At 40.5% G+C, this 15,717-nt stretch overlaps 2 protein-coding genes across 4 annotated transcripts in view; one reads left to right on the plus strand and one right to left on the minus strand.

Moving 5' to 3' along the window:
• Nucleotides 1–9,682, minus strand: part of LOC129636064 (protein hinderin-like) — a 68,024-nt gene extending 58,342 nt beyond the window's left edge. For all 3 annotated transcript variants that reach the window (XR_008706608.1, XM_055559341.1, XM_055559342.1), the window contains exons 1-3: nt 9,353–9,682; nt 1,723–1,758; nt 859–1,001 (exon numbers count right to left, since the gene is read on the minus strand). Coding sequence is in view for 2 of the 3 variants with exons in the window: in XM_055559341.1 (XP_055415316.1) it covers nt 859–1,001; nt 1,723–1,758; nt 9,353–9,653 (480 nt within the window). In the remaining variant the exon portion in view is untranslated. The remainder of the gene's footprint in view (nt 1–858; nt 1,002–1,722; nt 1,759–9,352) is intronic.
• The window catches only part of TPGS2 (tubulin polyglutamylase complex subunit 2), a 61,442-nt gene continuing 55,349 nt past the window's right edge, over nt 9,625–15,717 (plus strand). Inside the window, exon 1 of the mRNA XM_055559340.1 lies at nt 9,625–9,897. Within this exon, the coding sequence (XP_055415315.1) occupies nt 9,816–9,897 (82 nt within the window). The 5' untranslated portion in view covers nt 9,625–9,815. The remainder of the gene's footprint in view (nt 9,898–15,717) is intronic.

Below are 15,717 nucleotides of genomic sequence, written 5' to 3' on the forward strand. Positions count from 1 at the left end.
GGGAATGGTGTGTTCCAGTAACACTTGACTCACAAAACAGGGAAAAGCAGATGCCTACAAGTCACAGACTGTCAAATCCTGGCTTGACCTCTGGTTGAGGAGACAAAATATAAAGTAAAATAACAGGGAAGGAAATGGTGACCTACTCGTGTATTCTTGGCTGGAGAATCCCATGGACAGAGGAGCCTGGCAGGCTACAGTCCACAGGGTCGCAAAGAGTCGGACACGACTGAAGCGACTTAGCATACATGCAAAGTAAGCCAACCAGACAGAGCACGTACCAAAGGAATGTAGAGACACTATTAGAGAGGTAAAGACAGACAAGGGAGAGATAAATGACTGGGCAATAAAAATAAAGTCTTCATGATAGTATTTGACAAGTGAAGGAAATAATAATAGTAATATAGGCTAATTTTAACAAAGCATTTTCTTATATGCAAAGGATTATTTATCAACTAAAATATTTACATGAACAAAAATCATAAAGAATACCTAATAAGAGAAAAAAAACTGCTGTCAATTTGATTTACTAACAACACACAGATCAGGATGTAAGATTTTTGAAACTTATGAAGACAATAAACGTTTCTCAACTAAGGCTTAAAGAAAGCCTGGACATTCTGGAACAAAAGCTTTGAGTAATATATATACTTTATATTCATACTAAATATTAATAAAGCATCCTTGAATCCTCTGTATCTTTTCAAAATACTTGTAGATCATCTAATGTTCTTTCAAGGGATCTTCTACACTGACCTATCAATTATTGGCCAGCACAGAAAAATGACTTATTGGTCAGCATTTATAAAGATTGGAGAATAAGGAAAAAAAAAAAACAGAAAAAAGGAAATTACTGACCTGTTCATCAACTGAATCTCCTGCACCTTTTAAGGACTCCATGGAGACTGGAGTAGCAGTCACCCTGGAGGTCTTGAGTTTAACATCAGCTTTTGGATTCACCATCTTGTGTCTTGACCTGATATTTCCTTCTGTAGAAATTCCTAAGGATTTCCATCAAAACAAGATTTCAAAATTAAATCTTCTCATCCTTTTAAACCCTCCCCCTAGCAATCTTTTCCTTGATACCCTCTACTGTATGGTACCTGATGGGCAAATCTCTTTATAAACTTCACTTTAAAGTTCTGTTAATAAATAATGAGCCATGAAAAGACTGTGTTTTGAATGCATTAGAGATTCAACTGAAATATTTTTTAAAGGGGATGTGAACATTTGTAAATCACATTAAAACCAATAAACTACAACATGCCATATATACCTTAACTTCCTGGAAACTAAAAATCTGAATTTTCACATAATTAGGGTGCCTCCAATGGTTCAGTTTTACAACTCATCTCATAACAACAAGTAAACTTTAAAGTCTGTTACATAAACCCTACATCATGAAGTTTATACATTTTCTTTGAAATATAAAATTCAGACTATTATTTGAATATGAAAAGTAAGAAAAGAATCTGCTGCTCTTTAATCCATGAATGAAATATTCTATAAATTCATCAAAAGCTAACTTGCCAGCAAGACCCTAAAATAAGGCAATATTTCAAACCTTAATGGGGTCACACCAAATATTAAAAAAGAAAAAAAATTATGTTTTGATGAACTGTTCTGTATCTACTTATACCTACAAACTTGTCCTAATGTTTTATTTTCTTCTAACTCTTAAGAAGCAAAGGAAGCTTACCAAATTAATATAGAAAATCATACCTGGAACATACACTACTGATTGTTCTTCATCAGAAACTATGCAGGAAGACATAAAGGAAAATACTAGAAAAGATTATCCAACATCCAAATGCTGTTGTTCTATACTTCTGCTATAATTTGCAATTTTTTTTTTAAATATACAGAAGTTTATTATCTTTTTATTATTATCTTTCTTTCAGAGATCTTTCAAGTACAGAGGTATGTGTCCACTTGAGTCTGCTCTTAGGCAGGTATCTCAGAATGTCTGTATTTTTTTTTTTATTTTATTTTATTTTTAAACCTGAAACACTGTATTAGTTTTGCCAAACATCAAAATGAATCCGCCACAGGTATACATGTGTTCCCCATCCTGAACCCTCCTCCCTCCTCCCTCCCCACACCATCCCTCTGGGTCGTCCCAGTGCACCAGCCCCAAGCATCCAGTATCGTGCATCGAACCTGGACTGGCGACTCGTTTCATACATGATATTTTACATGTTTCAATGCCATTCTCCCAAATCTTCCCACCCTCTCCCTCTCCCACAGAGTCCATAAGACTGTTCTATACATCAGTGTCTCTTTTGCTGTCTCGTATACAGGGTTATTGTTACCATCTTTCTAAAGTCCATATATATGTGTTAGTATACTGTATTGGTGTTTTTCTTTCTGGCTTACTTCACTCTGTATTATAGGCTCCAGTTTCATCCATCTCATTAGAACTGATTCAAATGAATTCTTTTTAATGGCTGAGTAATACTCCATTGTGTATATGTACCACAGCTTTCTTATCCATTCATCTGCTGATGGACATCTAGGTTGCTTCCATGTCCTGGCTATTTATTTTGAGCTAGAAGTTTGTAACTATCTTTTAAAAACAAAACTAGGAAGTAATATAATGAAAATAAATGTAGCAAAATTAATAATCTTTTAAAGTTCATCTTTATATATTCACAACTATCTGCTTTGTAAAAATGCTGGAACGCCATGTTCCATTAAAGTTTTATCCATGCTTATTCCCAAATGACATACCCAACACTATAAATTCTGCTGTAGTTTCATTTTCTTTCCTTTTGTAAACAAGGAGTTAAATGCTCCATTGTGCTCATCTTTGGTGAACTGACAAGTTATCTGAGGCATGAATATGTAATTTCAAAATTAGTTTTAGCTTTGAAGAATACTGTTTAAGGGCACCTCAATTATGCAAACACAAAAATATTTTTTATTCTTCCACAGTACATTCATGAAATGTCTCAAGAAGCCCTGCTATTTAACAAGTGGAAGAAATTTAAGACAAAAAGAACTATTTCGAATTTCAAAAGGAGAAATTTTGAAAGGGTGAAAGTGAAAGTCACTCAGTTGTGTCCAACTCTTTATGGAATTCTCCAGGCCAGAATACTGGAGTGTGTAGCCATTCCCCTCTCCAGGGGATCTGCCCAACACAGGGATCAAACCCAGGTCTCCTGCAATGCAGGCAGATTCTTTACCAGCTGAGCCAAACACTAATATAGAAAGAGAACCAATATAATAAAGTTTACTTTTCAGAAATAAAATTTTATTCTGAACTAGATTTAAATCCAGGTATGTCTACCATTTGATAACCTTCTATTACACATCCAGGAAGCAGGTGTCTAAACAATTATTTTCCAAATGACCTAGAAAAGTCCAAAGTTTTCTGTTACTTTATGAATACTTTGTTTTCCAAAATTTGTAGACAAATCAGTTATTAACTATTTCCTCCTGGGAGCAGATGGGAATAAAACAGTGGATAAAACATGTTAGAAAGCCAATATATTTCCGTTTAGAACCAATTCTAGAAATGGAATCTTTTCAAGGAATTCTGACTGGAAATGCCTAGACTCCTGAAGGAAATTTAGGAACACAATGGTGGTGCTTACTGTCTGACCTGCTAGGTGGTTCAGCTCTCCTCAGCGGCATACGCACTATCACAGCTTCAAGACTTTGGCTGGTAACTAGTGCCTCTAAAAACTTTAAACTCCCTCAGACATCAGGGATGAGCACAGAAAATTTCAGGAGGCACATAAGACAAGTAAACAAACAAAAAATTAGACCCCACTAGTCCAAGGAAATTGACTGTAACTAATACTGGAGCAGAGCGTTTCTAAATTCATTGACACCCAATCCAAAACAAAAGCTTTACAAGCTGAAATTGTGCAGACTCTTTAGCAGAAGATTCATTTTTTACATCCTCTGGGACTCTTCAGTTACTGTTTAATTATTCACTGTTGGAAATATACACATGGGAAAAAGTACCCAGGGGAAAAAATTCAAGATCACCCAGGACACGCTCCATATGACAGGGTCTTCAGTTAAAATATAAAATAGGGATGAATTTGCAGAATATTCTCCATCTCCAAGGATGACCTATGGAAATACTGACATAACTGAGTCCTAGAAAACATACTACACTTCTCTAGACCATCCACAAAGGAGTCTGCTCATAGCTGGAAGGGACCAGCCACTGAGGGACCTACTTAGCCATACCTTGACTCAGAAGCTCATCAAATATTTTATACTTTCTCTTCTCTTCTTAAACCTGATACCATTTCCCCCATCTTTATTCTAAGCTAATAACTTTGCTTTCTATTTAAGAAAAACAAACTACAGAAGCCTTTGACAAACATGCATTTGCAGATGACATGATATTACATATAGAAAACACTAAAGATTCTACTGAAAAACTGTTAGAATAATCAAATTCAGATTGCTGATAACCAGAAGTTGCAGAATACAAAATCAATAAACAAAAATCTGTTATATTTTTATACAAGAATAACCACCAGGAAGACAAATTAGGGGGGAAAAATCCAATTTACAACTGCATCAAAAAAAGAGTAAAAAAATCTAGAAAATTTAACCAAAGAGGTGAGAGACCTGTACACTGAAAAGTATAAGACACTGATGAAAGAAACTGAAGAAAAATGAAAGAAATTCACGCTCATGAATTAAAATATTGTTAAAATGTCCATAAAGCAATCTACAGATTCAAAGCAAAATTCCAAAGTCATTTTTCACAGAAATATTGTAAAACAAACAATCTTAAAATTTGTATGGAACCACAAAAGACCTTAATTAGTCAAAGCAATCTTGAGAAAGAAGAACAAAGCTGGGGGCATCACAATTCCTGGTTTCAAAATACTACAAAGCAACAGTTATCAAAACACAAAAGACCCCCATGACATTAACAGCTACCCTCTTCCTCCTTTATTTTTCTCCATAGCACCCATAATCATAAAATATTATTTTACTTATTCATGAACTAATTTCATTTCACTAATATGTAAGCACCAAGCCAGTGAAAATCTGCATTGTTTTGTTCAATGTTGTATCTCTAAGATCAAAGAATGCCTGGATCATAGTAAACCATCTAGGAACGAATGAAATTGGTATTTATTTAATCCCATAAGGCACTGTCCAACAACTCTCAATGTTGTCTTTCTCTCTTTGTCCTATTCAAAATATGCAAACAAACTCCACCAGCTACAGCTACACCAAATTTCTTTTTCAAATATAAGACCACTAAACAAACTGATCTTAACAAAAGTTTTTATAAATAAGACAAAATATATTTGAACTTGCCTTCATCCAACACATACTTTCTAATTTTTTGTAATCTATCTTCATCCAATTATTTTTGAGAACCCAAACATTTATCTTCTTCAAATACCAATTCCCAACAAATGTATATTTCATAGGAAAGTTAAAGAGACACAATTTGGACCTCTTATTGTGTTCTGTGTCACCTTAGTTCCACTTGGTTCATCTGGAAGTGCCTCAATAGGATAAGTACAGCACGTTATAAAGTCTTTAATGCCCAAGTTTCAGAAATTAAAGTGGCAAGCAGAAACCCAAGCCAGAAATGGTAGGGAGAAATAAATATACCTATCCTAGAGCTACACTGCAGATGGTGACTGCAGCCATGAAATGAAAAGACGCTTACTCTTTGGAAGGAAAGTTATGACCAACCTAGATAGCATATTCAACAGCAGAGACATTACTTTGCCAACAAAGGTTCGTCTAGTCAAGGCTATGGTTTTTCCTGTGGTCATGTATGGATGTGAGAGTTGGACTGTGAAGAAGGCTGAGCGCCAAAGAATTGATGCTTTTGAACTGTGGTGTTGGAGAAGACTCTTGAGAGTCCCTTGGATTGCAAGGAGATCCAACCAGTCCACTCTGAAGGAGATCAGCCCTGGGATTTCTTTGGAAGGAATGATGCTAAAGCTGAAACTCCAGTACTTTGGCCACCTCATGCGAAGAGTTGACTCATTGGAAAAGACTCTGATGCTGGGAAGGACTGGGGGCAGGAGGAGAAGGGGACAAGAGAGGATGAGATGGCTGGATGGCATCACTGACTCGATGGACGTGAGTCTGAGTGAACTCTGGGAGTTGGTGATGGACAGGGAGGCCTGGCGTGCTGCGATTCATGGGGTCGCAAAGAGTCGGACACGACTGAGCGACTGATCTGATCTCATCCTAGAACAATATGATGTGAAGAAAATAAACTTGGTACTTCCCATTCTGCGATAACCTTGTGAGAGTGAATCACTTATCAGCAACATGTGTATCATCATTACTAACCATAATGATTTTCCTGACATATATGGTTTTTCCAGTAGTCATGTATGGATGTGAGAGTTGGGCTATAAAGATGGCTGAGTGCTGAAGAATTGATGCTTTTGAATGGTGGTGTTGGAGAAGACTCTTGAGAGTCCTTTGGACAGCAAGGAGACCCAACCAGTCCATTCTAAAGGAAATCAGTCCTGAATATTCTTTGGAAGGACTGATGCCGAAGCTGAAACTCCAAAACTTTGGCCACCTGATGCTAAGAACTGACTCATTTGAAAAGACCCTGATGCTGGGAAAGATTGAAGGCAGGAGGAGAAGGGGATGACAGAGCATGAGATGGTTAGATGGCATCACCAACTCAATGGACATGAGTTTGAGTAAACTCTAGGAGTTGGTGATGGACAGGGAGGCCTGGCATGCTGCAGTCCATGGGGTCACAAAGAGTCAGACACAACTGAGCGACAGAACTGAACTGACATTATTTTAACATCAACATAAAGTCTCTATTCAACTGAAAACTCAATGGCAGAGATTATAGCTACTGCAATGCTTTGACCAGGTCCTTTATAGTTCATATTTTTTAATATCAGGTTCATAATACTGTTAAAGATAATACACTTGAGTGCACTTCAGCAATCAAATTTAGATACTGCAGAAATATTAATTTCTTTTGATATTACCAAGAGCTATAATGAAGAAGGAAAGCAGTTTAGGGCCAAAGGGGTATATTTCACTTGTAGATTTAAGCCATAAAATGACAACATGGCATATCACTGTTTACACATTGGGTATAAAGAAATATCTTGTGCAAAACAGCACTGCTGAATCATACTGTGCAGGAGACACACAACTCATAAAAACAACAATATGAAAAGGTGACCTTTAGTCACAGATGACCTATCCTCACATGACAGAAACATTTAGGAATGGGAAATCTCTCAATCATACTTCTCCAATTGCTTAGGTAAGGCACTGAAAATCTCTGAATAGTGTGAAAAGAATACCAGATTACAGATATATACTTTTTGGCCTTTTTCTGTTGAAAGTTCTAACTATAAGTACTTCAGGGGTGGTCTGGGAAGTCATCAGTGTAATGAGAAAAGAGATCAAGATCAAAAGACGTTCCAATAAAAAAATTTTTTTACAAGAAGATCAAAAGACACATAACTAAATCAAATGATTTATAATTATGTTTTTTTAGCAAAGATTCAGTAACAAATTCACATCTGACATGCTTTTAAGTCATACAGATACAACATGAAAATATTTGAGGCTGGATATTAATTGGTCTTTACATGGAATAGGGAGGGGAAACAGGTGATACTGGTAACCTTGAAACTCCTTTCAAACATCTGAATTTCTACAGAATGTAATCACCACCATTTTCCCGAAATAACTTCAACTCCTCACTTTCACTGCAAAGATGAGTATTTTACATTAATTTTTAGAGTAAGGGAGAATGCAAGAGAAAAGGAAGGCTATATGACATCTCTATGAAATACAGAGTAATATGACTACATAAATAATTGAGTACAAGGCTGCTAAGACCAAGAGCATAGATTCTGTTTACATACCTATTAACTTAATCATACCCAGTGCAACAGACTGTATCCCCTATCCACACCCACATACATTCTATTATATATCAGAACAATATCCTTATACATTTCATATCAGCACAATAGCATTGGTTATACAGAAACTTAAGGAATAATAACAAAAGCCACATAGATGGTTATGAAAATGATTACACTGAAGAACATTATAAGTTAATAAGCTTCATATATCTCTATCACAAAATTCTAACATTGCAGAGGCAATGTTTCACGAGAAAGACTCATCCCAATTTCCTGACTTCCCAATTCAGTCCAGCTGCTCCCGATGCACATATTCTCCTGACAGGTAAAGAAAAAAATATTTAATTTGCATAGTGTATTAGTGTGCTTTTTATCCACAGTGTAGGATCACGATTTCACTTGATGCTCTCCAACCTCTCACACACAAATGGCAATAATGCTTAGAAAGTCCATAACACCAAACACTCAGCAGCAAGAAATGCAAAAATTCCCCACTCTCCAAGGCATGACACTTTAATCCTAGTAATCCAACAAAGGGAATTGATAGTATAACTTCTTGAGTTTTACTGACTAGCTATGTAGAACCTGCAAAGAACGATTCAGGAGAAGTTAACAGCAATGCCTCTAACAATGCTATGGCCAATCCTAGCAAACAGAAAAAAAGGCTTGCCTCTGTGGGCATCCAACACACTGAACGCCCTCCTTTCAGGTAACTCTCCTGGAACATGAAGCAAGGGACCAAAGATCAATCTGGAACAGTGTACCTAACGCAGGCAAAAGAACCAGTTTTGTCACACATCTCATTACTACAAGTGTAAAAGCGCCACCGCTTCTCTACCATAGAACTATCCAAGAACTGATTCAACCCTGCTAGCGGTGACCCGCAACCTACATACAAATCAACACTACTCCCAGGCCCTAAAATCTGCATCGCATCTGATTCCATCATCAGCATCATCAGCATCACCAGATCACGTTCCCTGTGAAACCAAGTCCTACGATTCTCTGAAGATCTAAGTATGAAAATACATCGTCACTGCCAGGCCTTCGAAGTCCGACGAGGTCCTGACTTGCTCCTAAGAGCGCAGGCCAGAGATACTCCTAAACCAAGACGAAAAGCTCCTGGACCACCCAACACCGTGCCCTCTTCCAGAAGCTCACTCCTCACAGACCCGGCCGGCCGGAGGTCGCCTCAGGCAGCGGGCCCCTTCCAGCCCCCGACTCTAGGCCGTCTTTCCGGAGCTCACCGCCAAGGACGGCAGGGAAACAGCTTGGGTCGAGTCCCCACACCTAGAACTCCAGCCTGGAGAAACAGTGCAGGCTCTCTGCCACCTAATACCCAAGCAAGGGGACTGCCCGGCGGCCGGACTGCACGGCCCCGGCCCCGCCCCCGAGGTCCGCAGCGAGCTTCTCCCTTCCGCTCCGAGTCCCTCGCGACCGCTCGCCCCGGGAAAGGCGCCGGCGCCCCCTGTCAGGCGGGCAAAGGATACAGTCCCGGCTCCAGAACGCCGCCGCGCCCGGGCGGGAGGGACCCGCCACGTCCGCCATCTTGAAACAACCGCCACTCGGGGCGTCGCGCCGGGGCCGCCCCGCCCCGGCCCCCAGGCCCGGTCCGGATTGGCCACACGACACAGAGGCCCGCCCCCGCTTGCGCGGCCGACCCCGGCGGGGCGGGACGGTCCGGCCGGAGGGGTCGCTGGGTCCCGGCGACGTGGTGTGGAGCGCCCGCCGGGGCAGCGGGAACAAGCGCCTCGGGGAACTACTACCGCCCGAGTAGCCCGGGCCCCTCATCTCCGTCCTGCAGCCCTCTCAGGCGCCGAGCACTACAAGTCCCGGCATGCCGCGAACTTGACGGCCGCGCCTCCCGGGCGGTGTCCGGCCCTCCGGCCCGCCCCGCTCCCCCGCCCGGTCCCCACCCCTTCCCCGGCAGCACGCGGAGCCGGGACGCGAGACATGGAGGAGACGTCGCCCCCGCTGCTGGGCAGCAGCAAGCCGCACCTGGAGAAGCTGACCTTGGGGGTCACTCGCATCCTAGGTGAGTGGGGCGGGGGGGCCGTGAGGGCGACTGCGGGACGAAGGGTGTGCCGCGGAAGCACGGAGGCGCGGCAGGAGCTGGACTCTCTAGGCCAGTGGACATCGCGACTGTACGTTCCGTTGTTCAGAAGGTGCGTTGACTGGGCCAGGGGACCGTTTGCCGGAAGTGTGGATGCAGAGACGCTAAGCCAGAAGGTCACCCCATCCGAAATCCCACCACAGGACCCAGAAAGGACGCGGGAATAGATGTGCTGAGGGAAAACAGCAGGCCCCTGACAGTGGGAGGCTGGCTGTCCTGAGAGGCCTTCTTGGCTTCAGGTGGCAAGAGCGAGATGAGGGAAGGTTGCAGCCGACCTCCCAGGGCGACCGGTTCCCATGCGCCTCCGTGTGAATGGCACCTGAATTGGTCCAGAGAAGTCAAGGTTTGCACCGTTGAATGGGTGGTTTTCCTTTATGGAACCTTCCCTTAGCACCTACTACTACATTAAATGCTGGAGCTACTCTACAATGAAATGAAACACACACACAGTTCAGTCATTCGTTATTGCTCAGAGGTACAACACAGGAGGTGATTGATCTTTTCTGGAGAGCTAAGAAATATGTCCCCCAGGAGATGATGCTGATTTTGAAAGACAAGTGGAAGTTAGCCAGATAACCGAGGAGGAAAAAGGCAGTCTAAGCAGACCAAATAGTACATTTCAACACCTTCCTTTTGCATTCATCATAAAATCCAGATTTTGTGCCATGACCCAACTTTCTGACTTTACTTTCACTCTGTTTTGCCACAGTCGCCTCCTTGTTGTACCATGAACCCACTAAGCTTGTTCCCACGTCAAGGCTTTTACAATTTGCTAGACCTTCGGAGAAGGCACTGGCACCCCACTCCAGTACTCTTGCTTAGAAAATCCCATGGATGGAGGAGCCTGTTAGGCTGCAGTCCATGGGGTCGCTAAGAGTCGGACACGACTGAGCGACTTCACTTTCACTTTTCACTTACATGCATTGGAGAAGGAGGTGGCGGCCCACTCCAGTGTTCTTGCCTGGAGAATCCCAGGGACGGGGGAGCCTGGTGGGCTGCCGTCTATGGGGTCACACAGAGTCGGACACGACTGAAGCGACTTAGCATAGCATAGCATAGACCTTCCATCTGAAATTCTCTTCCTTTGAATGTCTTTCTCTGACTTCATTCAAATCTCTGATTAAATATCACAACCTAGGAGGAGCCTTCCCTGAATACAGTTCCAGTAACACTGTTCCCTATCACTGTCGTCCTTTATCCTCCCGTTTTTTAAATCCTCATGGCTTTGCCACTATTTGAAATTACGTATTTTTTGTTTGTTTTAAATTGTCTCTTTTCTGTAGTTGAAGTCCATGAGGTTAGGAACTTTGTATTATTCTTCCCTATATGCCTGGGTTGGATGGCGACACCGACTCAATGGACATGAGTTTGGGTAAACACCAGGAGTTGGTGATGGACAGGGAAGCCTGGCATGCTGCAGTTCATGGGGTTGCAAAGAGTGGGACACAACTGAGCGACTAAACTGAACTGAACTGATATTCCTCGGTGCCTAAAACAGTAAATGAGGTGTGAAACATCCTGATGTGTTTGGGAGAAGCGGTAAGTTTTAGAAATGAAATTAGAGTGTAGCTAATCACCAAGACCACTCATATCTTATCTCCTTATTCTTACCCAGACTTCTGCCCTATTGCTTCTTGTACTTCTGGACTTAGGCAGGTCTTGCTATTCCACAGACATACTTCATTGTTGTTGTTCTGTCACTAAGTCATGTCCAACTCTTTGCGACACCATAGACTGCAGCGTTCCAGGCTCCCTGTCCCTCACTATCTCCCAGAGTTTGCTCAGACTCCTGTCCGTTGAGATGATGATGTTATCCAACCATCTCATTCTCTCTCGCCCTTCTCCTCCTGCCCTCAGTCTTTCCCAACATTCAGTCTCTTTACTTCAGATGGCCAAAGTATTGGAGTTTCAACTTCATTAGTATATTTATAAATCTAGAAAGTTTTCTCTAAAAAAATTATTTTCTTTTAATAAATGTTTAATCTACTCAAGTCAAGCTAACTAAATGTCCCTTAAGCTGTCAGTTTGATTTAAAGGCCTACATAATTAAATGTCTATAAACATTTTAAATTTCATTTATGCATTTAATATATTCTATTATGTATTTCAGATGTCTGGCAAACTGCTAACAGTTACAAGTTAAAACCTACCTAAGGAATTAAACAACTCTGGTAATTAAATTTATAGGAAATCTAGCCTCCTGTAAGCAATCTGTCTATAAATGTAGTCAAAACCTAATAATTTCAAGTAATCACAAATCGAAAATCATTTGCAGACATACCTCAGAGATACTGGAAATTAGGATCCAGACCACTGCAGTAAAGTGAATATCCTAATAAAGTGAGTCTCACAAATTTTTGGTTTCCACTGCATGTAAAAGTTATGTTTACACTATTTAAAGTATGCAATAGCATTATGTCTAAAAAATGTACATACCTTAACTTTAAAATACTTTATTGCTGAAAAATACTAACCATTATTTAAGAATGCAAGATTGCCACAAATTGTCACTTTGTAAAAAATTTTTTAAAAAAGGCAATATCTGAGAAGCACAATAAAGCAAAGCATGGTAAAACAGGCATGCCTGTATGTTTTCACATTTCTTTGTTGTTTGAAAAGACAATATATTAAGAGGATTTTTTAAACCAAAGCAACTGAAGTCAGTGGTGGGTATATGGTAAGCAGCCTCCCAAAAATCTCCTTCCAAAAATATATGCAATAACTCCACAACTACATTTTTATCCAAAACCAAACTCTCACTGTTGCTTAAAGACAGAGAATAGCAAATGTGCAAAGTAACAGAATAAAAAGAGAAAAAGCAACAAATCATAGGACCAGACCGTAATTCTTCCTGCCCTACTCTGTCACCACCAGAAGAATCCATGGCAAGCAAACAGACCCACATATGATTCTAGCCAAAGAGGCTAGCTGAAACAACCAAGGAAAGGAGAAACTAGTGTCACTAACCTAGAAATCTTTTTAAATGACACCGTATTGCAAAATGAAGGAGAGAAAAGTAAAACCCATAAAGAACTAATGCTGGAATCAAGAAATAAAATGTCAAACAGACAACTGAGGAAGACTCTTCCCAAAAAAGAACTGAAGTAGAAGAAAACTTTAAACTCCAAACAAAATTAAAATACATGAACACGTATAGAAAATTCAGTGAAAGAAAGTGTGAGCCAAGGATTTAATAACTATCCAAACTGTCTATCAAATAAAAGAACTTAGGAAATTCTCCACCCATTAAACCATCCTGAGGAATCTACTAGAGGACAGATTTTATGAAATCAAACATAGACTGAGGAACCTTCCACAAAGACTTCTGCTGAGCATTATTTTCATACAGACTAATACAAACGTACATAAATACATGCACATAAGACTAAACCAAAGGTGGGAGGAGAGTTGAAGAATGATGTAACAGTTATTTTCTATTATGACAAAAGGATGTTTAAAGGATGTAACTATAGTGTAACTAGTGGGCAGATAGCTAAGATGACCTCCAGTTCTCATTTCAGTTCACTTCAGTCACTCAGTTGTGCCTGACTCTTTGCAACCCCATGGACCACAGCACGCTAGGCCTCCCTGCCCATCACCAACTCCCGGAGTTTCCTCAAACTCATGTCCATTGAGTCAGTGATGCCATTCATTCATCTCATCCTCTGTTGTCCGCTTCTCCCACCTTCAGTCTTTCCCAGCATCATGGTCTTTTCAAATGAGTCAGTTCTTCGCATCATGTGGCCAAAGTATTGGGAGTTTCACCTTCAGCATCAGTCCTTCCAATGAATATTCAGAACTGATTTCATTTACGACTGACTGGTTGGATCTCCTTGCAGTCCAAGGGACTCTCAAGAGTCTTCTCCAACACCACCATTCAAAAGCATCAGTTCTTTGGTGCTCAGCTGTCTTTGTAGTCCAACTCACATGCATACATGCCTACTGGAAAAACCATAGCTTTGACTAGACGGACCTCTGTTGGCAAAGTAATGTCTCTGCTTTTACATATGCTGTCTAGGTTGGTCATAACTTTTCATCCAAGGAGCAAGCGTCTTTATTTCATAGCTGCAGTCACCATCTGCCGTGATTTTGGAGCCCAATAAAAGAGTCTCTCACTTTGCATTGTTTCCACATCTATTTGCCATGAAGTGATGAAACCAGATGTTATGATCTTAGTTTTCTGAATGTTGAGTTTTAAGCCAACTTTTTTGCTCTCCTCTTTAATTTTAATCAAGAGGCTCTTCAGTTCATCTTCACTTTTTGCCATAAGGGCGGTGTCATCTGCATATTTGAGGTTATTGATATTTCTCCCGGCAATCTTGATTCCAGCTTGTGCTTCATTCAGCCTAGCATTTCTCATGATGTACTCTGCGTATAAGTTAAATAAACAGGGTGACAATGTACAGCCTTGACCTACTCCTTTCCCTATTTGGAACCAATCTGTTGTTCCATGTCTGGTTCTAAATGTTGCTTCCTGACCTGCATACAGATTTCTCAGGAGGCAGGTCAGGTGGTCTGGTATTCCCATCTCTTGAAGAATTTTCCCACAATTTGTTGTTATCACACAGTCAGAGGGTTTGGCATAGTCAATAAAGCAGAAATAGATGTTTTTCTCGAACTCGTGCTTTTTCCATGATCCAGCAGATGTTGGCAATTTGATCTCTGGTTCGTCTGCCTTTTCTAAAACCAGCTTGAACATCTGGAAGTTCATGCTTCACATACTGTTGAAGCCTGGCTTGAAGAAATTTGAGCATTACTTTGCTAGTGTGTGAGATGAATGCAATTGTGTGGTAGTTTGAGCATTCTTTGGCATTGCCTTTCTTTGGAATTGGAATGAAAACTGACCTTTTCCAGTCCTGTGGCCACTGCTGAGTTTTCCAAATTTGCTGGCATATTGAGTGCAGCACTTTCACAGCATCATCTTTTAGGATTTGAAATAGCTCAACTGGAATTCCATCACCTCCACTAGCTTTGTTCGTAGTGATGCTTCCTAAGGCCCACTTGACTTCATATTCCAGGATGTCTGGCTCCAGGTGAGTGATCACACCATCATGATTATCTGGGTCATAAAGATCTTTTTTATAGTTCTTCTGTGTATTCTTGCCAACTCTTCTTAATATCTTCTGCTTCTGTTAGGTCCATCTCATTTTTGTCCTTTAATGAGCCCATCTTTGCATGAAGTGTTCCCTTGGTATCTCTAATTTTCTTGAAGAGATCTCCAGTCTTTCCCATTTTGTTGTTTTCCTCTATTTCTTTGCATTGATCACTGAGGAAGTCTGTCTTATCTCTCCTTGCTCTTCTTTTGGACTCTTCATTCAAATGGTATATATATATATATATATATATATATATATATTTTTTTTTTTTTTTTTTTCCTCCTTTGCCTTTTGCTTCTCTTTTTTCACAGTTCTTTGTAAGGACTCCTCAGACAACCATTTTGCCTTTTTGCATTTCTTTTTCTTGGGGATTGTCTTGATCCCTGCCTCCTATACAATGTCACAAACCTCTATCCATATTTCTTCAGGCACTCTGTCTATCATATCTAATCTCCTGAATCTATTTCTCACTTCCACTATATAATCGTAAGGGATTTGATTTAGGTCATACCTGAATGGTCTAGTGGTTTTCCCTACTTACCTCAATTTAAGTCTGAACTTTGCAATAAAGAGTTCATGGTCTGAGCCAGAGTCAGCTCCCAGTCTTATTTTTGCTGACTGTATAGAGCTTCTCCATCTTTGGGTT

This window comes from Bubalus kerabau, chromosome 21 (assembly GCF_029407905.1).
Source record: "Bubalus kerabau isolate K-KA32 ecotype Philippines breed swamp buffalo chromosome 21, PCC_UOA_SB_1v2, whole genome shotgun sequence".
NCBI lineage: Eukaryota > Metazoa > Chordata > Mammalia > Artiodactyla > Bovidae > Bubalus > Bubalus kerabau.